Source organism: Abramis brama (assembly GCF_963993115.1).
Source record: "Abramis brama genome assembly, chromosome: 22".
NCBI lineage: Eukaryota > Metazoa > Chordata > Actinopteri > Cypriniformes > Leuciscidae > Abramis > Abramis brama.
Window position 1 is genome coordinate 31,310,789 of NC_139984.1, and position 26,759 is coordinate 31,337,547.

The 26,759-nt window shown below is 43.3% G+C and overlaps 2 protein-coding genes across 2 annotated transcripts in view; one reads left to right on the forward strand and one right to left on the reverse strand.

Moving 5' to 3' along the window:
- LOC311072984 (uncharacterized protein) overlaps positions 1-26,759 on the reverse strand; it is a 1,552,487-nt gene that overhangs the window by 1,259,603 nt on the left and 266,125 nt on the right. The gene's annotated exons all lie outside the window — the stretch shown is intronic.
- LOC311073180 (E3 ubiquitin-protein ligase TRIM39-like) lies at positions 10,204-25,900 on the forward strand. The gene is made up of 6 exons (XM_084098661.1): positions 10,204-10,944; positions 19,757-19,852; positions 19,972-20,205; positions 23,741-23,888; positions 25,202-25,228; positions 25,348-25,900. Exons 1-6 carry the CDS (start codon positions 10,330-10,332, stop codon positions 25,890-25,892), a joined length of 1,665 nt encoding a protein of 554 aa, XP_083954787.1. The 5' UTR covers positions 10,204-10,329; the 3' UTR covers positions 25,893-25,900.

The window sequence follows — 26,759 nt, forward strand, 5'->3', positions numbered from 1 at the left end:
TGTCTAAGAAAATGATTAATAAAAACTAGGTTAAATATCAGTTGACCCTATGTTTACTTTCTTCACTGACAGACGAAAATCAAAAAGACTATCAGTCAAAGTTCAGCTTTAGGAGGGAAATAAACAGGGCAATATAAGGAGACTGAGAGAAAAAGATTGATTGATCGAGATGAGGAGAGAGAGGGTATTGATAAATGATATAGGCTACTGCCCACTGACATGGTATTCAAGCTATTTTGTAAATAATTTTTTTGGCCTTTAAATGTCTTGAAATGCACATATGCACAAACTTTCTAGGGGGTGCATTTCTCCCAACTACATAGCTAGTGTGTGTGTGTGTGCGTCTAATGACAACATGCATAGCAGATGCATCAAAGCTCAGCTGGATGTACGGAAAGCGAAAAAGTATTGGTGCAACATTTAAATGTCTTGCTACACTGCAGCATAATAAAATGGTTCTCACACTCCAGTAATATTTCTGTGAATTGAATTAATCTTGCTTGTTCTTAGTTTTTGTATTATGTCTGAATGTCTGAGTTGAATTTGCCCATACAAATTGCCTTTATATCTGTCCGTGTTGACGTCAAAACTCAATGCCTCATATTATTATCTTATTATTATTCATAAAGATTGCAAAACGTCAGAGATGACAGATTTTTGATATACAACTTTGTAAACTTTGTTCCCTGTATGAAAAAAAATAATAATATGAATAAAAACATATATTGCTATTATAACCTTCTTTAAACATGTTTAAAGATACATGGGTGCAACATAACATTTTAATCATAATTAATTAACATAAAATTGCAGAGGGCACTAATTAAATCAATCAATTATTCAAGTTAATAAATGGTGTTATAAATTGGGGAGATGACCACACAACATTGTCACCTGAATTTCTATTCTTGCTTGCACATTCCAACAATGGATCCAAAAATGTATGAAGAAATCATTAGCTATAAAACTCAAGGCACATTTGGCATAAAAAAATACCATAAATATGTCATTCGCAGACATTCCTCCAATTTCAAAATGTATGCTAAGTAATCTATTCTAAATTATAATTATTCTAGACAGTGGCGATAACTCAAGATAATTCCTCAGACAGGAGTGAGTGATATACCAAGACTTGATACAAACAAAAAGCCCATACTTGTCCATGGACTAGCCTTCTTATAATTTACTTGACAGCAACTAGAACATCAAAAATAACCTATACTGCAATTTCAGTTTAAATTGACCTATTTCTTTCATTGGGCCTTCAGAACCTTAATAAACATTGCATTGGAATCGGTAATACGTTTTAAATTTGAAAATAAAGAAGCTGGATTGAACTGACAGATGGGGAAAAACGTTTTCCAAAAAAAAAAAAAAAAAAAATTACGTTTCGGAAAAAATACAATACTTTTTTAACCTTTTGGCTTCCCGTACATCCAGTTGTGCTTCTTGCTCGTATTCATTTATGATGGTATTTCGTAAAGGGAACCCGAAGCGTCTACAGCTGAGGGCTGTGTTTAGCTCGACAAACTCCAGCGGCAGTGTTAAAGATGAACTGAACTGAAATAATCAAAGTTGATAATGTGTTGTTTATGACAATTAAAAGTAAATTACACAAAAAATTTGAATTAAAAATATCAATATAGCTCTTTTTTTAAGCAACACAAAAATTGCGTTTGTTAGTATAAGAACGCTGGCAATTCCGATGACGTCACCGGCATGGTAGAACCTGCGAAGGTATATAGGCAGCTGCAGCTGCAGGTCCTATACACAGACGAAAATTAGTGATTTTAATGGCATGGGTATCTGACTACCACCACACGCCCGGCCTGACACATTAACTGTAATTATGAACCCAAGCCCGATTTAAACCTACCATTTTTTTAATACGTGGGCCGTTATAACCAGGGGCGGCGCCAGAGAATTTTTTAACGCAGGTGCTGAGGGGGTGCTAGATATATACAAATAGTATTAATAAATGAGCAAACATAGGCCACTTAATATTTAATAATCAATTATTTTAATTATCACAATTAAAGTATTAATTGTATTCAATTGAACAAGCAACATTCAGCATTCAATCAAATATTCTTATAGATTTATTATTAATAATGATAATTAATAATTAGCCTAATTATTTCAACATAATATCTCGTTATTTCGTAATATGTAGCCTACATAATATGTGTGCGTGCAACAAGCAAGATGTGCATTTGTAAATCCGGTGACGCACATGCATTTATTTATATTAATAAACAGTGTCGGCTGCAAAGATTAAGCTGACGATCGCCATCTCCGTAGTGAACGCGCCTATAGAGAGAAATGCACATCATTACATAATCAGAGAGTAGGCTAGCCTATTTTTTTTTCGTTTTGAATTGAACTTTCTATATTTCTCATGTGTGTAAGGCATACACTGAGTTTCGGTTAAGTTAGGATGAGATGCGCTCCAGTTCACGTGCAATGCAAGTGGACGCGCGGACGCCTCCATGATTATAATGTCTGCTATATTTGCTTATTAAATACAGGTTGATGAAAAAAATATTAAAATTAAGATACAATTTATACAAAACGAAATTCACTTTAAAGAAAGGCTTTCTACAATGCAAATCTTAATTAAGTGGTCAAAATCATGTCTGACCCGCTCCATATCTCTCGATATATTGCGCATATCCTATCTTACTCATGCTGTTAACTTTTTTATATTCAACATAGATGAAAAAAATTATAATAATAAAAAAATAAATAATATTTTAATGAAACTAAATGAGCTTATTTAATGGCTACAACACGTATAGTAGGCTTACAGACTCTCTATTTGTACAAATTGCTGCATATTCATTTACTTCTGAATTGTGTACGTTGAAAGGCATTTGTTTGTGCATAAAACATATCTGACTGCAACATTTATCAAGTTAACGGATAATTGTGCGTGCATTTATTAATTATTATCTTAGTGAATAATGCAACAAGGATGAAGCATGTAAACTGCGTTGTTTGTTTATTCAGAATGAAATGGATCGCAAATGGATCCGAATGAAGAAACGTAAAAAAAAAAACAATAAAAAAAAACCTGAACTCCCTCTGTATCAACAATGTGCCCTGAGACGATGGACATCAGCTAGCTTCAGGGTGGGTAGGACATTGGAATCTGTTTACAGACAGACCTGCAGTGGTTTTATTAGCAGCTAGTAAACGCATTATTATCGAGACGAGTCATGATTTATACGGTTTATATGGTCGGAGTGGTGGCTAGCTTGTGGAGTTTGACAAAAGTGCTTCCAACGTGTTTACGTTAGCTGCTAGCTCTTTCCCTAGGTTGGATCGTTTGGTATATAGCTTGATTTTGTTACTCAATTTCAATGAATGAGTGTCTCAGTTTTGTTGAACGCTATAAAGCTATATTGAACACAATATGGTTTGTGTATGTGACAACGTTACATCCAGCCCTTTGCTTAGCTTGCTATCATGATAACAGTTAACATACTTCTCTGTCCTCTGCCTTGACGTGAGCGTTTCAGCGCCCTGTCTCTGCGGTTACATAGATAGCATCGGTGGTGTTAGTACTTGCCATTGGTCTATCGGTCTGCCCTGTACTACAGCCTGAAAAGTTTAACATTGACGGAATAGCCTCAGGTTTAGCCTAACCCTCACCAGTGAACCAGTTGTATAAGTACAAATCTCTAAATAGACTGTCGCTAAAAAATGCTCACTATGGACTCGAAATCCAGGGGCTGCATGCAATGGCTGCTCTGCTAGTGTTGGTTAGCAACGGAGTAGCTTACCATTCCAGTGACGTTGCCGAATGTTGAAATCCAAGATGGCGGCGCCCGTGTAACAACAACAACATTTTCAACATACCATTTTATCCCTTTTAACAAATTCTGCCACTTTAAAAATTGTACCAATGAGAATAAATAAAATGCATCTTTTATATCACCTTTACTCAAAATTCCAGTTCAGTTCATCTTTAAGGAGGTCATCCCGTTGCGAGAGCGGAATATTAACGTCTCCATTGGTGAGTCCCGAAACATACCGGGTCGCTATGGTGTAGGTCTAACATTGACTATGCCTTCAATTAGATCTAGGAATCCCGTGATGAAAAAACATCGCATCACAAAGTTTTTCCAAACGCTTAATCAGGCTCGAACTGTGTGGGACCCTCGATGCAAAGTTAAAGGGTTGTTTGGTGGACATTTAAATATTCGGAGTATGGCAAGCAAACGCGAACAACTGGAAAACTTGCTTGTAAATTCTAATATTGATTTTCTTGGACTGACAGGTTAACTTGTTCCTCCCCGGAGGCCCTTATTGTAATTCCAGGATATTATGTTTTTAGGAAAGATAGAGACCATGGGAAGGGAGGGGGAGTTTTATTATATGTGAAAAGTACTATTCATTGCAAACAAATTGAATTGCTTAGGGAATCTGATATTGAATGTTTTGGTGTCAATATCTCACTTTCAGCTGAAATGGCATTTAGTTTAATCTGGTTATATCGAAAACCCTCAGCAAAGTCTGAGTTCTATGATCAGTTAAAAAACCTCCTTCACAGTTTGGATTTTAACAAAGAGGTGATATTAATGGGGGACTTTAATGTCAATTGGAGTGATAAGGGTGGAAGAAAAAAAGCTTAAAAATATTACAGACTATTTTAATCTTACACAGTTAATTGAACAACCCACAAGAATAACTAATCGGTCTGAAACTAAAATAGATTTATTGTTCACAAATAGACCAGAAAGAATTACTAAGACCTTTAATCTAATGACAGGGCTGTCAGATCACAATATTATTATTTTTGCCATGAAGCTAAAAAAAATATCGTTTTCATTCCTCAGCCACAACAATATGTAAATATGAATCAGTCCCAGCTGGTCAACAGGAAAACCTTTGGGTGGCATTAGGAGAGATTGAATGGAATGGGGTCCTCTCTAAAGGAGACCTGGAGAGTGACTGTGACCAATTTACATCAGCTATTAAGAAAGTTATGGGGCCCTACCTCAGAAAGCGGAGCCAGAAGAAAAGCAGGGACACATTACCCTGGCTTAATGAAGAGTGTAGGAAACTTATGAAGGAAAGAGATCAATTATTGAAACAATCTTTAAAATCAGGTTTTACAACAGACCGACAAAAATTTACCTCATTAAGAAATAAAGTAATAAAAAGGCTAAGACAAGCTAAAGCCAATTTTTTTATTGATACTGTTAAAGAGGCTAGAGGAAATGGGAAGAAGATAAGGCAAACCATCAACAAGCTGATTGACAGAAAACAGAATCATAAAAATAAAGATTTAGTTAAAAGTTAAAAATGAACACTGAACTAGTTACAGATCCAACCATCATATCTACTGAACTAAACACCTTCTTTTTAGACTCTGTTTATGAAATAACTTTTTAATAACTTTTTAATTCACCTAGCTACTCTCTTTTTGCGGGACTCATGTTTGCGGGACTCATGTTTCGCGCTGTATGGGATTTTAAAAAAAGTGACGTGAGTGGAAGGGCGGCGCCGGGGCTTGTGTGTGTGAGCGGGAGGCAGAGCGGCAGAGAGATGCGACAGAGTTGCGAAATTGCAGGCGTGGCTCGAAATGGCTGTTATTTCAAATAGCGTAGCATATTTTAAACTAATCGGTTAACCGGTTTCAACCGGCTAATGAGGCTCGGTGGTCGGTCAAGAACATTTTTAGTTTTCGCCATCCCTAGTTTTTATGTTACCGGCCTAGGGACTGCAGATGATAAGTAGTTATTTTTACTAATTCTGGCATATTTACATGGTGTATTTTCATACAACAATGTTCATGAATATGCACGGTCCCTATCAAATAAACCAATAAATAAATAAAATAAAATAATTTGCTGACAAATTATAAGTTAGTGATCTTACAAATGTTACGTCACGTTTGTTTGTACAGCAGCACTTAATACAATAGATTGCTTAAAATCAAGCAGCTTTACCGTATTAAAGATGAAAAATAGTGTCAGCAGGGCCGGCTCTAGGTTATTTGGTGCCCAAGGCGAGAGTGCCCCCCCCCCCCAACTCCACAGTTATTCCATAGTTATTCATTTTTTATTTTAAGTGTTCACACAACAGCTCTTTAAAAGCAACAACCTGAAGGATACAGTAGAAAACAATAGAGAAGCATTAAGATCTACACTTTCCAATGTCATTCAAAACTTAACTCGTCTTGGGTGTTCTTTTCATCATAAAAGAATATATATATGATCATTTATAGCAGGGGTGGGGAACCTTTTTCCTATAAAGGGCCATTTACAATTTTTTAACATTCTTTAAGGGCCATTGTAATGAGCAGGGGCGTTTCTAGGTTTTAAAAACATCAGGGGCTGAGCCCGAAACATCAGGGGCTGGGGGTGGGTAACAAGATAACATGATTCGATACAGAGAATAATGTATATTTTAGGCCTATATGCAGGGGGCAGACTGGTTAAAAAATTCAGTCCTGGCACTGTAGCCACACCAGGCCATATTACCACACAGACACACACATTCAAAGGTGAGGTAGTTAGTGGGGTTCGGGGGCATGCTCCCCCGAGAAAATTTTGATTTCTCGGACCTACATATGTGCATTTTAAGGTGTTTGAAGGCCAACATTTTTTGATAACAATAGCTTTAAAAGCATGTCAGTGGGCAGTAGCATAAATTATTTGTCAAGATAACAGATTCTTAAACATGAGAATGAGGATAAATGTTGAAATGAATGATCCACACTACAAAATGGAAATGCAAAATGTTTCTGCTTATTGTTGACAATACACAATCACATATTCCAAACAGGAATGGCCTTAAATGAGAAATCTTTCAAGGATTATTTTGCATAGATGTAAACTTTTTAGCATTAAAGATTGGTTTCAGCAACTTGTTTCTTTCTTTAGTTAATCAATGTTTTTGGCACTATTAAATCAGTTCAATTAAATTTCAATTGTTCACTCATAAAGACAGTCACTTGTCACCCCCTACTGGCTTAATGATGCAGGTTGCGCAAACACAGACAAGCGGAGTGATACAAACTGTGAAAAGGCTGATACTGGTGAAATATTCGAACACATTCGACTCGAGGACCTTATATATATATAGGCTACATATCAGAGTTAAATAGGAATACATTGTAATAATGTTAATCAAGCAGACTAAATCACACGACTGCGCAGCAATATTTAAGCTCATTATACAAAGGAAATAATACAGATCTAGACAAATTGGGTTGCTTATAGTTAAAATAATTTTTTTAGTCGGCCACACATTCTACTTGCTGTCGGCCACTCATTCCACTTGCTGTCGGCCACTTTTAGTCGGCCACTCATTCCACTTTAATACGCAAATGACAAAACGAAAGTAAAAGCAGCAGCCCCTCGTGGACGACTACCACACACACGCACACACAGTAAAGTCCTTGCCTGGTCCTCCGCTGTCTTCGTTCCGATCCTTTTATGCGCCCCGAAGCTGATCAGTGAGAAACTTGAAACCGGTACGGCGCGCGCGCCCCCGAAGCTCATCCGTGAGAAACTTGAAACTTTTACCCCATCATTTAAAGTGCTAAAACCAGCTGTCAGATGTTTTCGCGCCACTCCCGGTTGCTGAGCAACGCGCGTGAGTTTGACAGCTGTCAGAGTGACTCAGTCATTTTTTAGGATTGTATAATCTAGTAGAAAATTTTTTTTTTAATTCTGCAATTTTGCGCCCCGTCCAGCAGATGGCGCCCCAGGTGGCAGCCTGTGTCGCCTGTCGGCAAAGCCGGCCCTGAGTGTCAGTGTCTGGTTTCATCAGAAGTACAACTTCATTTTCTATTATAAAGGAGCTGTGTGTTCATGTAATCACTCGCAGATGTCTGACCTCTACGGATTCAACAGAAAAAATGAGCCAGAAAAGATTTCCACGTCAAAGATGGATCCTCCGCACACACCTACCTATTACGTAATCGCCACAGACCAATGGTAGTAAAAAGGTGTTTAGCAGCCGGAGTGAACTTTTCCGGAAAGTTCCCTTTGGCAAGCCGTTTCGAACTCCAAACACAAACTCCAAACGAAGTTCGTTTTGGCCAGATTTTGTTCAAGATCACATCACATCAGTTCGTTCTTCGATTTCGCTTGAAGTATATAGGGGCCTTTTAAAGGGATAGTTCACCCAAAAATGAAAATTAGCCCATGATTTACTCACCCTGAAGCCATCCTAGGTGTATATGGCATTCTTCTTTCAGACAAATGCAATCAGAGTTATATTAAAAAATGTCCTTGCTCTTCCAAGCTTGATAATGGGAGTGAATGGCTGTATGTCTTTGGAAGTCCATCAAAGCGCATTTATTCATGATTAAAGTGCTCGACGTGTCTCCGGGGGTTAATTAAGGCCTTCTGAAGTGAAGCGATGTGTTTGTGTAAGAAAAATGTCCATATTTAAAACTTTGTCGACTAAAATAACTAGCTTCCAGCAGACGGCCGGACATTACGTTGTGACGACGAATGGGGTTTTGCTTAGAAAGCCTATCACCTTCGAGAATACAAAACGAGCCAATGGCAAGAAAATGCCAAGGTGGCTTGCCAAGGGAAAGACACATGCTCGGAGAGGCTTACAGTGGAAATACACATGTGGGGGTCGCCCAGACGGGGAACCAAGCAAATGGTGGCACCTAGCCAATCGTAAAAGCTGCTGGAGGCATAACTCTGGCGTTGACATCACAGTGCTGGAGGAACTCAGGGCTTCTCGGGGAAGCTCACCTGAGGAAAATATCACACGTATCCAGTTCGTGGAGTGGAATGGCAAGCAAGCGACGACACCTGAGCAGATCCTAGTACCGGCTGGTTGAAGCGAGTACATGAGAGGACAGTGGCTCCACTCGGAGATTGTAGAATCTCGTGAATGTGTTGGGTGTCACCCAGCCTGCAGCTCTGCAGATGTCTGTTAGCGAGGTGCCATGCGCTAGAGCCCAAGAGGAGGCCACACTCCGGGTGGAGTTATCCGCAGTTACTGCGGCTGCGGATGCCATATGCCCCAGGAGCCTCTGAAATAACTTCAGTGGAACCGCACTCTTGCCCTGTCTCAGGCAAGTTAGCAGTGACTGCGCGCTCACTTGTAAGCTGCACGCACATGGCGACTGAGTCAATTTCTATACCGAGAAAAGAGATCCTCTGCACGGGGCCAAAATTTGCTCTTCTCCCAGTTGACCCGAAGGCCAGACGGGCTAAGTGCTGGAGCACTAGGGAGCACACAGGGAGCACATAATTCAGGATGCGAACACCGTGTTGCCATAGCAGAAACAAGGGCTGCCTCGACGACCTTGGTGAAGACGTGAGGAGACAGGGCTAGACCGAATGGGAGAACTGCGTACTGATATGTCCGCCCCTCGAAAGCAAACCATAGGGACGGTCTGTGTCGAGGAAGAATGGAGACATGAAGTAGGCGTCCTTCAGGTCAATCGCTGCCAACCAATCCTGTGGCCGCACACATTCGAGAATGCGGTTGGCTGTGAGCATCTTGAACGGAAGCCTGTGAAGAGATAAGTTCAAGACGCGCAGGTCCAGGATTGGCTGTAACCCCGAGGCCGAACGTTTTCTTCGGTACAATGAAGTAGGGGCTGCTGCTTAGCCTGGCGTTTGGCCAGCTAAGGGGCGGAGACAGGCGGTGCCGCCCTCGTGCTCGGGGCCGGTGAAGGCTGCGGAGCAGGAGGGGAGGAGCCGCTGAACAAACTTGTGGACATCACCTGGCACAGGGATCACGCAGGTACAGATGTCGCCCGTAGAGCGAGGTCAGTAATGTGCATGGCGGATTGACCAGCCCGGACATGGGAGGCATAGCGTCCCTGCGTGGGGGCATGGTCGAGTTTCCGTGCTCTGTCGCAAAGTATCCCCTCTCGAGGAAGAGGTAGATTGGGGTGTGGCAGAGGGGACTCTGAGCCTCGATCTAAACATTGCGATGGTCATGTTCCCGCAAAGAAAACATGACTCATCCACAAGCACTGCCGAACGTGATTAAACCCAACACGCCAAACAGCGCTTGTCACCCTTAGGCAGATGAATCACGCACCTACATCCAGAAAACACACGGGCGGGCCATCTTGAAAAAGACGTGCCACGTGCAGCTCTTTTAGAGAGAGGAAAAAGCTTAGCAGAGTGTCAGGGAGAAGCGCACACACTGTCGGCAGAGACCAGCAGCAGGCAATAAGATCTCGCTGGAGCGCGAAACCCATTTTTGAATATAACTCTGATTGCATTCGTCTGAAAGAAGAATGCCATATACACATAGGATGGCTCCAGGGTGAGTAAATCATGGGCTAATTTTCATTTTAGAACACAAACTAAATTACATACAACTTGTATTATGAAAGTTGCTCTCTTCAGCAATTTAGATGATATATTGTCATTATTACTTATCTTTTCAGTCATGGCATCCTCCAGTGGTTCAGCACTAAATGAGGAGCTCCAGTGCTCCATCTGTCTGGAATTTTCCACTGATCCAGTCACCACTCCATGTGGACACAACTTCTGCAGAACCTGCCTGATCAAGTGCTGGACGAACACACAGACCTGCTTCTGTCCACTCTGTAAAGAAACATTCAGCAAAAGACCTGAGCTCAAGATTAATACAACACTCAGAGAAGTTCCGCAACACTTTGAGAAGCTCAATCCAGGAGAATCTGAGGTGTTCTGTGATGTCTGTGGTGAAAGAAAGCAGAAAGCTGTGAAGACCTGCCTGATGTGTCAAAACTCTTATTGTGAGACTCATCTGGAGCCTCATTGCAGAGTCCAACGTCTAAAGAAACACACACTGATCAATCCTGTGGAAAATCTGGAAGATTATATATGCCAGAAACACGAGAGACCTCTGGAGCTGTTCTGCAGAGATGATCAGACGTGTGTTTGTCTGTTCTGCATTGAAGGAGAACACAGGAGTCACAACACTGTTCCTATAGAGGAGGAGAGTCGAGAGAAGAAGGTAAAGAGATACAAACAAAACACTTAAACCCTTATAAGCTTTACAACCTTATAAGGACGACAACATTGGCTATTCCTGGTTATTTTTGAACAGTAAGAATGTAACTTTTTTTTTTAATTAAGTGTTGAAATCAACACTTGAAATCAAAATCAGTTATCAAAATAATTTAAGAAATTTCAACTTTTTTTAAGTTATATGAGATTTAACAAAATTTTAAGTAAGTTTAATATAATTTAACTTGAAGTGACCTGTAAAGCGATTTGAATATAGACGTCACAGTGCATTATGGGTATTCCCTAGCCATTGAGCGTACACTGGTTGTACACTCGTTATTGCAGTGTATTGTGGGATTGAATGAGTGCACTCAATAATGTCCACTATGGTTTCGGACACCACTACAAATGTCTGTCCCATTAAATAGTGCTCTATTCAAGGGTGTAGGGGGTGATTTTTGGACACAGCCACAGTCACAGAGTGCCACAAACAAATAGCAGACACCTTTTCAGACACTCCTGAACCAAAACAATGAGCTATGATGCATTCACGCCATGGTGTGTCACAAACTACTCCGAGACTTGGATTGAAGATCCAAATGCAGCAGTATTGGGACAATCCAGAATCGTAATCCATATAACAGGAATAGGGTCAAAACCATAGAGCAAACAATCCAAACATACGATAGAGTCCAAAAACACAGGCAAACAAGGATATTGAGGACAATGGGAAGAAGAACTAGGCAAGACAAGGTAAACCAGGTTACAGGTGCTTAGAATAGCAGTGTAACACACAACAAGACTACGCAAAACTACAAAACTATGGGCCTTAAATAGGCAGGTTTCACTTTTCTGGATACTCAAAGCGCTTTAAATATGGAAGGGGGGAATCTCCTCAGCCGCCACAAATGTGTAGCATCCAACTGGATAGACTATATTGCGCCAAAACACCCACCACACACCAGCTTACTGGTGGAGAGGAGACAGTGATGAAGCCAAACAGTATATATGGAGATGATTAGGAGCCCATGATGGACAGTGGCCAATGGGCAAATTTGGCCAGGATGCCGGGGTTACACCCCTACTTCCTGGAATTTTTAATGACCACAGATAGTTAGGAACATTTTAACGTATCATACAAAGGATGAAGTCAGAAGGAGTCAATAGGTGTAGCAGCCCTTCAACTTGGAATAAACAGGCTTGGGAGTGTTTCCATACGGGTGTACTTTAATTCAGACGAGTGTGCATAGCACCAACACCGTGAAAACTTAAAAGGAAAATAACAAAGGCAATTTAGCCAGATACAAAATAATCCTTTGACAAATGCACTTTAGCAAGCTAGCATCACATTGATAACAGCATAGCAGGCAACAGCCATCATGAAATGAATCTCATTACCATTTACATGAACGTATGAAATGAATTAATATGAAATACAATGAACCACATACCTCGCTCCGCATATCAAAGGGTGCTAGAAAGTGGTGATCCAGGGAAGGCTGCCGCCATTAACTTAACTTGGACGTTGGAGAGCTAGCTAGCAACTTCATAAATTATTCTCAAATTATTACTGCCAAACAAATCAAGCACAGAGTAGTATAACACTTCAAAGAACACTTTAGTTGAAGGTTACAGTAATATTTTCCAATCTCTGACTCTAAACATGCATCGTCTTGTAACGTGCCTTCTCGTGACTTCTTGTGTTTTTATTGAACGAGCGTGAGCGTGAGCGTGGAGAAATTAGTCCCCCCTGCAGATAGCATGATGTCAAAATAAAAGTCACATGAAATAAAAGTATGAAACAGAATAGTCATAATAAAACACTGCTAGTGGTCATCTACAATAGGAGTGACCTCTGGTGGAGATTAAGGGAACGTCAGCTGTGAACTTATGTCACAGCTGGCGGAGGTGACATATCCTCCCCCTTATGGTGTGTGCAAACCAAAAGCAAAGCAAACATTCGCATTGTGTTACTCGCTCTAGATTAATCGTGGGATGTTTCTTGTTTTTCTCATCACTCACGTAAATAAAAACATTGCGCGATGAGGAGTGTATTCACGCACATCAAGAACAACATTATTGCTTTTTTCCATTTTTTCCATCATCAACCACATAGATAACTACTATTGCTGCTTTTGTATCTGATGTGGAAGTCCCAAATACACTGGAAAGCCAAACGCCAACGTGTCTGAGTACACAGCACACAACTCTGTGAATTTCACTGTCTTCTCCAGGAACTGTGCCTGGATGACAGCCACTTCTAGCGCTTCTTGAGGATGACAGGTGCCCAGTGCACAAACATGTCAATAAGCTCTTCACTGATTGGCTTGTGCGACAACGCATCTTGAGAATTTTCTGATCGAGTTGAAATTTTTCAACTTGTGCAGAAGACATTATTGAGGTGAATATCACGCGTTCGCTGCAATCCCGTCACCCAATTCACGTCATTCGCATCGCCTGGCTCGAATTCGCATCTATTCGCGTCTTTGCAATGACTTTGTAAACTACTCGCGCAAATAATTAAATTAACTTTTGGTGTGCACACATCATTAAGGAGCGGATTCCAGATGCTCCTCCAACAGATACATAAATCCGGGAGGGAGGTGGAGCAGAGGCGAACCTGGGGGGAGGGAAGGAGGGCAAGGTCCGTGAAGTGGAAGCAGGACTGGAGACTGAGGCGGAACTGAGTGCAGAGCCAGCAGAGCAGGTGGCCAGGGCGGAGTTGGTGGGTCTGAAGACCATCTCAGTGGAGCTAGACTACTACAACGGAGCAGATGAGCACCACAGCAGAGCAGACAGGTCTGAAAATCCCCACAGCACAGCAGACGACCACCACATCTTTTGCAATGGACACAAAGACAATGTCAGGACCACTGAGATGCCAACTGCTCGTGCTGACATCAACGGTAGGTCCACCAACCTAGAAGCCAGACTTAAATGCTTAAGGACCACCTTTGTAGCGTCAGGTGCAGCGTCCATGATTGCTGAAGACTCTGGATTTGGAACCACCAGACTCTGAAGTGCTGTGAGCACTGGACTTGGGATCATCAGACTTAATGATGTAAGAGATGGCATCTTAGAGATGGCAACCCATGACATTCCACCCAGAGCTGTTTACGTCCTCAGACTTCGATTAATGCATTTCTATTTCAACACTATCAATGCCGAAATTAATCTGCAGCAGTCAGGTGGTACAAGTAGGAGCTCTGTTAGTTGCATAGACTATAAAAACATATGGACGTAGTGTCCGTGAAGTCACCCGTAGGTTTCTGAAGAGCATTTTTGAAACCCAAAGTGGCCAGAGCCATCTGGGTAGCGCGTCACTCCCGGGTAACCGAAAATGGGCAAAAAGGCGGGATTAGCTGAGGTGACGTAACGCTAACAGACAACAGACAAATGGCTAGTAGTGATAGCTGCATGGTCACGCCCTTAATTATGCAGAACTTTAAGGCTTAATATAATTTAAACGGATGAGTTATAAAAAAAATCACTCCCCTCACAGTTGTCATGAAGGGCAAAATTAGCTATACAGACCAAAAACATTTTTTGTTCCAGGCTGTAAACACATTTTTTTTTTCTGCTGTAAAGTTGGGCACTTTAACATGGGGGTCTATGGGATTGACTCTCTTTTGCAGCCTGTCTTTAGCGGCCAGTCGATGAATTGCAATTTAAGGCGAGACACTACAGGTGAATAGGGTAAAATGTTAAAATAATAGATATCACCATGAAACTTCCTCAGTTGATTACTTACACAAGTATATAAATGTATTACAAGTTTTAGAAATTTCTATGTTTAATTATGCAAATTAGATAATCTCATTAAATATGCACGATTTTGCATATATTTTCGGTAGATACTGTAGATCTGAACATATGATAAAGCCAGGTGCAAAATTCTTTTTTCATTTTGTTTACACAAAAGATGAAAAAAAAAATTCAGAGGGATTTCAGGATATATGCTTTCATTACCTAGGAAATCAAAATATACTGTCCATAGCCTTAAAAAATTGATTTTCGCCATATTTTTTTGATTAAAATGTCACATGAATCAGGCCAGGAATGATTTATAACAAATCCCTCTGAAAATATCTCCAGAATACTGCTTAGTGTATAACTGGAAAGTTTGGTGTACACAGGTGCGCTACATAGGCTGAGATGTTTGTACTGGAGAATGACAGAAAACTAATTTTGAGAAAACGGCAGTTAAAGATTCAAATAGCTCTAAATTAAATTTCATTGTTAGCTTTAAATCTCCCTTTGGACATTCACAATTGGTTACTGATATAAAGGAAATGCCCATATTTGGGTTACATAGCGTTCTGCAGGAGACTCATGACAGACTTGAGTAAACAGACGGAACTCGGCGTGTCGCGTTGGAATGCTATAACTTCTTGGTAAATTCGGGAGAAACTTACTGCCGCAAGTAAACAAAATGTAATAAAATAAACATCTTAATGTATATTTTCAACGTTTTCTTTATAGCAGCTTGAAAGAACACATATTGAATGAGTAAACTAGCCCAAAATCTCAAAACTGACCACTGCATGAAAAATCAATGTTTTTGCCTGCCGTGTCTCGCCTTAAAGGGATAGTTCACCCAAAAATGAAAATTCTGTCATCATTTACTCACCCTCAAGTTGTTCCAAACCTGTATGAGTTTCTTTGTTCTGCTGAACACAAAGGAAGATATTTGGAAGAATGTTTGTAACCAAACAGATCTCGGTCCCCATTGACTTCCATAGTAGGAAAAAAATATACTATGGTAGTCAATGGGGACCAAGATCTGTTTGGTTACAAACATTCTTCCAAATATCTTCCTTTGTGTTCAGCAGAACAAAGAAACTCATACAGGTTTGGAACAACTTGAGGGTGAGTAAATGATTTTTGGGTGAACTATCCCTTTAAGTCACTTCCGTGTTGGTTTCAAGAGAGAGATAGGCAGGTTGCCGCTTGGTTAGTTGTTTACGTCAGTGTTTCCCAACCTTTTTTCAGTCACAGCACTCATCATCATACTACTTTGATACGCTACCTTGAGATGTATTGATTTTAAATCCACAAGGTAGAACCGCCTACTGTCATATAGATATTTTTAATATTGTCCTTTTTTTTTTTGTCCATCCATTAAAAGTCTAGGAATCAGTCATTTCTTCTAAAGAGATCACTTTACATGATGACATTTAATTAATGCTTTTATTTGTATTTAAGCATTGCTCAATTACCATTGCAAATCTCACCTAAATCTTTGCTCACTCAATATATTTGAGTATTATATTGGGATAACTTCGTTGTAATTGCACAACATAGCTTACTTTTAATAGAAGTTTTTGATATATTTTATAATGTAATAATTTCACAGAATCTGTATTCTGCTACTGATGATGATGATTTTTTTTTTTTTCAATTTTAAACATTATCACCATTCAACATTACAGTATAATTGAAAGTTATCCATTTTAACATTAGGCTCCAAAAATATACCATACCATACCATCTTCTTCCACTTATCTGGGGCCGGGTCATGTGCGCAGCAGTCTAAGCAGAGATGCCCAGACTTCCCTCTCCCTAGACACCAGCTCTTCCGCAGGGATACTGAGGCGTTCCCAGGCCAGACGAGAGACATAATCTCTCCAGCATGTCCTAGGTCTTCCATGGGTCTCCTCCCGCTGGGATGCACCCGGAACACCTCCCCGGGAAGGCACCCAGGAGGCATCCGGAACAGATGCCCGAGCCACCTCAGCTCTACTCTGAGCTCCTCCCGAGTGCCCAAGCTTCTCACCAAGCTATCTCTAAGGGAGCACCCTGGAGAGGGTATAGAGCTGGTCCAGTGTTCCACAACTGGGACGAAAACTGCACTGTTCCTCCTGAATGCAAGGTTCTACTATCGGCCGAATTCTCCTCTCCAGTACCCTGGCATAGACTTTCCCGGGGAGGCTGAGAAGTGTGATCTCCCTGTAGTTGGAACACACCCTCCGGTTCCCCTTCTTAAAAAGAGGGACCAGCACCCCGGTCTGCCAGTCCAGATGTACTGTCCCCGACCACCACACGATGTTGCAGAGGCGTGTCTGCCAAGACAACATCCAGAGACTTTAGGTACTCAGGGCGGATCTCATCCGTTGCCTTGCCACGAGGAGCTTCTTGACTACCTCTGTGACTTCAGCTTGGATCATGGACGAGTCCACTCCGAGCCCTTGGCCTCTGCTTCCTCAATGGAAGACGTGTCAGTGGGATTAAGGAAATCATTTAAGTATTCCTTCTACCGTCCGATGATATCCCCAGTTGAGGTCAACAGCTGCCCACCTCCACTGCAAATAGTGTTAATAGGGCACTGCTTCCCCCTCCTGAGGCGCTGGACGGTTTGCCAGTATCTCTTCGAGGCCAACCGATAGTCCTTCTCCATGGCCTCACCGAACTCCTCCCAGGCCCGATTTTTTGCCTCCACAACTACCCGGGCTGTAGTCTGCTTGGCCTGCCGGTACCCATCAGCTGCCTCAGGAGTCCCACAAGCCAGCCAGGCCTGACCAGGACTCCTTCTTCAGCTTGACGGCGTCCCTTACTTCCCGTGTCCACCACCGGGTTCGGAATACCAGCACCGGCACCGGAGACCTGACAGCCACAGCTCCGAGCGGCCGCATTGACAATGGAGGTGGAGAACATGGTCCACTCTGACTCAATATCTCCAGACTCTTTCTGGGTCACAGTACGTTTGGGTCTGCCGAGTCTGTCCAGCTTCCTCCCCAGCCATCAGATCCAATTCACCACCAGGTGGTGATCAGTTGACGGCTCCGCCCCTCCCGGATGAAACGACCAAGTCGAACATCAACCTCCAGCCTAGGGTGTCCTGGTGACACGTGCACTGATGGACACCTTTATGCTTGAACATGGTGTTCGTTATGGACAGGCTGTGACTAGCACAGAAGTCCAATAACAGAACACCGCTCGGGTTAAGATCAGGGGGGCTGTTCCTCCCAATCACGCCCCTCCAGGTGTCACCGTCGGTGTCCTCCAGTAAGTCCTCCAGTAGAATGATGAAGACCCCAGTCGGAGCACTTTCCAGCACCCCTCCCAGAGACCCCAAGAGGGCCAAGTACTCTGCACTGCCGTTTGGCCCGTAGGCACACACGACAGTGAGACCTGTCCCCGACCTGAAGGAGCAGGGAAGCGACCCTCCCATTCACCGGGGTGAACTCCAACACATGACAGCTGATCTGGGGGGCTATAAGCAAACCCACACCAGCCCGCTTCCTCTCACCATGGGCAACTCCAAAGTGGTAGAGAGTCCAGTCCCTCTCAAGGAGTGTGGTTCCAGAGCCCAAGCCGTGCGTGGAGGTGATCCCGACTATCTTTAGTCAGTACCTCTCAACCTCCTGCACAAGCTCAGGCTCCTTCCCCGCCAGTGAGGTGACGTTCCACATCCCTAAAGCCAGTTTCCGTGTCCAGAGATCGGGTCGTATGGGCCCCGGCCTTCGACTGCCGCCCGATCCACTATGCACTGACCCTTTACGGTCCCTCCTGCAGGTGGTGAGCCCATGGGAGGGCGGCCCCACGTCACTTGTTTGGGCTGAGCCTCAACCCCAGGCCTAGCTCCAGGGTGGGGCCCCGGCAACGCCATGCCAGGCGACGTCTCGGTCCTTGTTTTTTTCTTCGTCATAATGGGCTTATGAATCACTCTTAGTCTGACCCGTCAGCCCTGGACAGCATAGCTCCTTGGATCGTTCGGGTACTCAAACCCCTCCACCACAATAAGGTGGCAGTTCAAGGAGGGGCATCCCAAAATATAACAACTTTTCATTTAAGTGAACTTAAAACAATCTTCACATAAGCCTATAATAAATGCCACAGTTACCTGTGCCCTTCCTATACCTGTCTAACAGGTAGGAAATACACAAAAATGTAATAAAGTAATCAAACACTTCACAGTCTTCACTGCATAAATTAGAAATTAAATATAGATTAATCCTTATTAAAGCTACAAGCGTTCTTTAGTCAAGAGCAGTGAGTAATTTTCTCTGTTACCTATGTTCTTTGATTCTGCTGTCAGTGCTGCACATGTGGATCTCACACACGTCCCATTTTCTCACAATTCTTTATGTTCATTTAAGACTTTAACTAATTTAAGACTGCTTTTATGAGGATACTCAACAAAACTGACATTTTGGCATAACTATGTGTTATTATTCGTTCAAGCACGAAAGAGAGGTAGATCCTGGCTCGTCCTGTGTATCAGCAGTAGCCTACATTCATAGACGGCGTGTTCTCTTTTGTCTTGACGCACTTAAATGGTTTAAAAGACGCACTGGGAATGAAGCACAGGAATTAAATCATACGCAACCCCCGCAATTCAATGCCGAAAACTTATGATTTGCATTTTTATTATAAATTTGTGTGCGTTATTTGTTGATATTAGAGACATCCGAGATTGATTGTTCATAATACAGTAGTTTTTTTTTTTTTTTTTTGTGCAATTTTAAGGAGTTTTTACACGCCACCCCTGCTTTCGCGGTTGTGAAACGCTAGTTCATGTTTATTTTTATTGTAATGTTATGTGCTTTGATACATGAGGTAATTTAACGCCGTCTCTTGTGACGCTGTGGAGACACTCTGAAGGGAGGGTGGGATCTTATCCTTATCAAAACTTAGCTTGCTTGCTAGCCTCTCTGAAATTGACTACCCTACCTTTAAACTGTCAATTGTTTTTTATTATTATAAATCTGCTAAAAGCTGATTTTGTCATCTTTTTAAGAATGTTATCCTCAAAGACATTTCCAGACACTTTTAATAAGATTTTTTTTTCAAAGTTATGTGTTTTTCACTCTAAGTAGAATCATCTGGCTAAGAGACAAACTGACGTTCATCAGATGATCCAGAACAGAATAAATAAGATTCAAGAGATCCAGCACTCAGTAGAGCTAAGAAAGGTTAGTGGAAGTTAAAACATTGTAAAAATGATAATGCATGATATTTCATTCTGCTTAATAAAGGTTATCAGTTTAAAAGATAAACTTAATAGACGGACCTATTTGATCTCATTCATCAGAGAAACACAGAGAAAGAGAGATCCACCAGTGTTGAGCTCTTCGCTGATCTGATCCGCTCCATTGAGAGATGTCAGTCTGATCAGCTGAAGATGATGGAGGAACAGCAGAAAGCAGCAGAGAAACAGGCTGAAGATCTCATTAAAGAGCTGCATCAGGAAATCACTGAGCTGAAGAGGAGAAACACTGAGCTGGAGCAGCTCTCACACATTGAAGATCATCTCCATCTCATACAGGTCTGTCAACATCGGTCTCAGTCAATATGTACAATATTACAGGACAAACTCTCTGTTCACAAACCTGATGAGCTGCTTGAACATTTTATCTCAAACGGTAATAAAATTAATTTGAAAAATTAGTTAACTATGTTTGAAAGGTAATGTGTAAACATTAACTATCCATCCATCCATCCATCTTCTACCGCTTATCCGGGGCCGGGTCGCGGGGGCAGCAGTCTTAAGCAGGGATGCCCAGACTTCCCTCTTCCTAGACACTTCCTCCAGCTCTTCCGGGGGGACACGAGGCGTTCCCAGGCCAGCCGGGAGACATAGTCTCTCCAGCGTGTCCTAGGTCTTCCCCGGGGTCTCCTCCCGGTGGGACATGCCCGGAACGCCTTCCCGGGAAGGCGTCCAGGAGGCATCCGGAAAAGATGCCCGAGCCACCTCAACTGACCCCTCTCGATGTGGAGGAGCAGCGGCTCTACTCTGAGCTCCTCCCGAGAGACCGAGCTTCTCACCCTATCTCTAAGGGATCGCCCAGCCACCCTGCGGAGAAAGCTCATTTCGGCCGCTTGTATCCGGGATCTTGTCCTTTCGGTCATGACCCACAGCTCATGACCATAGGTGAGAGTAGGAACGTAGATTGACCGGTAAATCGAGAGCTTCGCCTTGCGGCTCAGCTCCTCCTTCACCACGACAGACCGGTACAGGGACCGCATTACTGCAGAAGCTGCACCAATCCGCCTGTCAATCTCCCGTTCCATCCTTCCCTCACTCGTGAACAAGACCCCAAGATACTTGAACTCCTCCACTTGAGGCAGGATCTCTACCAACCTGAAGCGGGCAAACCACCCTTTTCCGACTGAGAACCATGGCCTCGGATTTGGAGGTGCTGATTCTCATCCCAGCCGCTTCACACTCGGCTGCAAACCGTCCCAGTGCATGCTGGAGGTCCTGGTTTGATGAGGCCAACACGACAACATCATCCGCAAAGAGCAGAGATGAAATCGTGTGGTCCCCAAACCTGACCCCCTCCGGCCCCTGGCTGCGCCTAGAAATTCTGTCCATAAAAATAATGAACAGAACCGGCGACAAAGGGCAGCCCTGCCGGAGTCCAACACGCACCGGGAACAAGTCTGACTTACTGCTGGCAATACGAACCAAGCTCCTGCTCCGGTCGTACAGGGACCGGATAGCCCTTAGCAAAGGGCCCCGGACCCCATACTCCCAGAGCACCCTCCACAAGATGCCGCGAGGGACACAGTCGAATGCCTTCTCCAAATCCACAAAGCACATGTGGATTGGTTGGGCAAACTCCCATGAGCCCTCCAGCACCCTGTAGAGGGTATAGAGCTGGTCCAGTGTTCCACGACCGGGACGAAAACCACACTGTTCCTCCTGAATCCGAGGTTCTACTATCGGCCGGATTCTCCTCTCCAGTACCCTGGCATAGACTTTCCCAGGGAGGCCGAGAAGTGTGATCCCCCTATAGTTGGAGCACACCCTCCGATCCCCCTTCTTGAAAAGAGGGACCACCACCCTGGTCTGCCAGTCCAAAGGCACTGTCCCCGACCGCCACGCGATGCTGCAGAGGCGTGTCAGCCAAGACAGCCCCACAACATCCAGAGACTTGAGGTACTCAGGGCGGATCTCATCCACCCCCGGTGCCTTGCCAGCTTGGGTGATGGACGACTTCAACTTCAGCTTGGGTGATGGACGAGTCCGGAAGACGTGACGGCGGGATTGAGGAGATCCTCGAAGTATTCCTTCCACCGTCCGATGACATCCCCAGTCGAGGTCAACAGCTGCCCACCTCCACTGTAAACAGCGTTGGTAGGGCACTGCTTCCCCCTCCTGAGGCGCCGTACGGTTTGCCAGAATCTCTTCGAGGCCGACCGATAGTCCTTCTCCATGGCCTCACCGAACTCCTCCCAGGCCCGAGTTTTTGCCTCCACAACCACCCGGGCTGCAGTCCGCTTGGCCCGTCGGTACCCATCAGCTGCCTCAGGAGTCCCACAAGCCAACCAGGCCCGATAGGACTCCTTCTTCAGCTTGACGGCATCCCTTACTTCCGGTGTCCACCACCGGGTTCGGGGATAGCCACCTCGACAGGCACCGGAGACCTTACGGCCACAGCTCCGAGTGGCCGCGTTGACAATGGAGGTGGAGAACATGGTCCACTCGGACTCAATATCTCCAGACTCCCTCGGGATCTGGTCGAAGCTCTGCCGGAGGTGGAAGTTGAAGATCTCTCTGACAGGAGATTCGGCCAAACGTTACCAACAGACCCTCACAGCACGTTTGGGTCTGCCGAGTCTGTCCAGCTTCCTCCCCCGCCATCGGATCCAACTCACCACCAGGTGGTGATCAGTTGACAGCTCCGCCCCTCTCTTCACCCGAGTGTCCAAGACATACGGCCGGAGGTCGGATGAAACGACCACAAAGTCGATCATCGACCTCCGGCCTAGGGTGTCCTGGTGCCATGTGCACTGATGGACACCCTTATGCTTGAACATGGTGTTCGTTATGGACAAGCTGTAACTAGCACAGAAGTCCAATAACAGAACACCACTCGGGTTCAGATCAGGGGGGGCGTTCCTCCCAATCACGCCCCTCCAGGTGTCACTGTCGCTGCCCACGTGGGCGTTGAAGTCCCCCAGTAGAACGACGGCGTCCCCAGTCGGAGCACTTTCCAGCACCCCTCCCAGAGACTCCAAGAAGGCCGGGTACTCTGCACTGCCGTTCGGCACAAACGACAGTGAGAGACCTATCCCCGACCCAAAGGTGCAGGGAAGCGACCCTCTCGTTCACCGGGGTGAACTCCAACACATGGCGGCTGAGCTGTGGGGCTATAAGCAAACCCACACCAGCCCGCCGCCTCTCACCATGTGCAACTCCAGAGTGGTGAAGAGTCCATCCTCTCTCGAGGAGTGTGGTTCCAAAGCCCAAGCCGTGCGTAGAGGTGATCCCAACTATCTCTAGTCGGAATCTCTGAACCTCACGGACAACCTCAGGCTCCTTCCCCGCCAGAGAGGTGACGTTCCATGTCCCTAGAGCTAGATTCCGCGTCCAGGAATCGGGTTGTCTAGGCCCCCGCCTTCGACTGCCGCCCGATCCACTTAGCACTGGCCCCTTACGGTCCCTCCTGCAGGTGGTGGGTCCACGGGAGGGTGGCCCCACGTCGCTCCTTCGGGCTGAGCCCGGCCGGACCCCATGGGGGGAGGCCCGACCACCAGGCGCTCGCATACGAGCCCCAACCCCGGGCCTGGCTCCAGGGTGGGGCCCCGGCTGCGCAATACCGGGCGACGTCACAGTCCTCGGTTTTTTTTGCATCATAAGGGTTTTTGAACCGCTCTTAGTCTGACCCGTCGCCTAGGACCTGTTTGCCTTGGGAGACCCTACCAGGGGCATATAGCCCCAGACAACATAGCTCCTAGGGTCATTCGGGTACTCAAACCCCTCCACCACGGTAAGGTGGCAGTTCAAGGAGGGGTAAACATTAACTATAAATATAAAAATAACATTTAACAGTCTTCTCTCTCTCCTGCTGTAGATGTGCTCATCCCTGAACAGTCGTCCACACACCAAGAACTGGACTGAGATCAGGATTGACTCTGATGTGAATGTGAACTCTCTGTATAGAGCCCTGACTCATCTGAAGAAAACTCATGAGACACTGAATGAACAGCTCAGTCAAACTGGTATGTGAATATCAAATACAGTTGTTGTTTTTTTGTCATTAAGGCCATCCTTAAAAATATTTTGGTTTGCAGTAACAGCAAAAAAAAAAAAAAAAAGGGTCGGTAGGTAGGTCTATATATTTTTATATATAAAAAATATATATATAAAAAAGTATATTTTTTAATTATAAAAAAAATGGGGGGGGGGGGACATTTTTCACCGATGTCTAGGGGCTGTTTACACCAGGCCACTTAATGCGTTTTCTCAGATCGGATCAGATTTTTTTTGCGTATATAAATCCGATCTTCAATTCCCGCTATATGCAGATTTAATGGAGTGCACGTCACCGAAAGCAACAGTTATGAGATACATTATTTTATTGATCATCAGCTAAAATTTCTGAATCAAAGCCCGCAATAAGAGAAAGCGGAAACAGCCCTGGTAAGATCATTTCATTTCTTTACATTTAATGAAGATGATTGTGTGTTAAGCGTCAGCGACTTACTTTCACTTTGATTTGCGATAGCACGTTGATGCTCAGCTTCTCATCTGCGGCAATGCGTGTTGCAGTAGCGTCGTCATATCTGACTAAAACATGACATATAGCCTATAACACGCTCTCACATGTTTATTTTTTAATAAACCATATTCAACAACATATAAAAATGAAATAATCTTTAGAGTAAAGCCGCAGCCATCATTACCAAGTGCGAACCATTGACAGTGAATGAAACGAAGCGAACTACAGGCCGTAGTGTGACATGCGTAAACCAATGGATGACGCGCCACGGGTTTTTATTTAAAAGAAAGAACGTAGCTTATGTTTGTATGTAGGTCTAGGCAATTTATATTCACAATACTTAATAACTAATATTATTTTATTGCATTTGTATTAGTTGTTTGAAGAGTTAAAAAAAAATCGGTCGGTCTTAACGCAAGTTTACAACCGGCAAGTCGGTCGGACTAAAAGGGAAAAAAAAATAATAATTGGGTCGGTGCTAAATTGACAGGGTCGGTCGGGTTACGGCAAACAAGAATATTTTTAAGGATGGCCTGACTAAGAACATTTTTCAAGGAATATTATGGGTTAAATCCAATTTAAGTTCAGTTTGTAAAGGACCGCACTGTTTCAAAAATGTAATAAAACAACTAACCTTGTAAAGTCTTAGACCTCTATTGTAAGTATATTTACTGTTAACAGATTCTGTCACGTATGTTTTACAAACAAATGGACGAGCAACATTTTCATGCCACTGATGCTTCCATTACAGAAAAACTCACTGAAATTAGTTCTATGAATAATTTATGATTATATTGTCATCTGTGTCCACAGGGTTGAAGTTTGTGCAGAAGTTTTCAGGTACAGTGTGACTGACACTATTTTCTTCAATACACTTCAATACTTTTTTATATAATCTGTATTATTTACTCTGCGTTTGAAAATGTTTGATCTGAAGTTGATTGATAATGTCTGATCTCTCTCAGTGGATGTGACTCTGGATCCTGATACAGCGAATCCATATCTCATCCTGTCTGATGATGGAAAACAAGTCAGTCATAGAGATGTTAAGCAGAAGGTCCCAGAAAACCCAAAGAGATTTAATCAGGGTCTTCGTGTTCTGGCAAAGCAGGGATTCAGTTCAGGGAGATTTTACTATGAGGTGCAGGTGAAGGGAAAGACTGAGTGGACTTTAGGAGTGGCCAGAGAATCCATTAACAGGAAGGGGGAGATTAGACTGAGACCTGAGGATGGAGTCTGGACTCTGATTCTGATGAATGAGAATCAACATATAGCTTGTGATGATCCAGCGGTTATATTTCCTCAGATAGAGAAACCTGAGAAGGTTGGTGTGTTTGTGGATTATGAGGAGGGTCTGGTCTCTTTTTATGACGTGGAGTCCAGATCTCATATCTACTCTTTCACTGGTCAGACTTTCACTGACAAACTCTATCCATATTTCAGCCCATGCAATAATGATGAAGGGAAAAACTCAAACCCACTGATCATCACACCTGTCTGTTAAAATGAAAAATATTTTAAGAATATGTAAATAAAAATGTGATAGACAAAATGTGTACAAGTGCAAAAAAACTATTTGCAGGCCCTCAAAAAAACAAAAAACGAAAAAAAAAACACATCAACTATAATTAAATATTTGTGAGTTATGTTTGTGTGAAAAAAATGTTCACACTTTTGATTAAGGTTCAATTCTTACTATTAAGAACTTTTGCCTCAATAAACTCCTAATTAATGTTTATTAATAGTTAGTAAGTTGTTAAAGGGTTAGTTCACCCAAAAATGAATTCTGTCAGTAATTACTCTCCCTCATGTTGTTCCAACCCAGTAAGGCTTTCGTTCATCTTCGGAACACAAATTAAGATATTTTTGATTAAATCTGAGAGCTGTCTCACTCCTCTAGGCTTCTATGGGATCGAAACTTGCCGGCCCAGAAAGTTAGTAAAGACATCGTTAAAATAGTCCAAGTGACTACAGTGGCTCAACCTTAAGTTTATCAAGCGACGAGAATACTTTTTGTGCGCAAAACCCCCCAAAAAATAATGACTTTATTCAACTATTAATTTTCTTCTGTGTGATTCTCTGAGTGAGTTCACGTAGTGTAACAGCGCAGCGCTTCTGGGTTGTACGTCAGAACGTAGGCTCACTATTGGCCAGCATCACACACATGACCAGCGTCGGCCAGCGTCGCCCATGTGTGTGATGCGTGTGACGTACAACCCAGAAGCGCTGCGCTGTTACACTACATGAAGTTTTATTGCATGGATTAAGGCATTAATATGTGCTTTATAAGTGCTAATAAACAGCCAATATCCTGGTAATAAGAAACTAGATAATAGTGAGAATTGGACCCTAAACTTAAGTTTTACCAAAT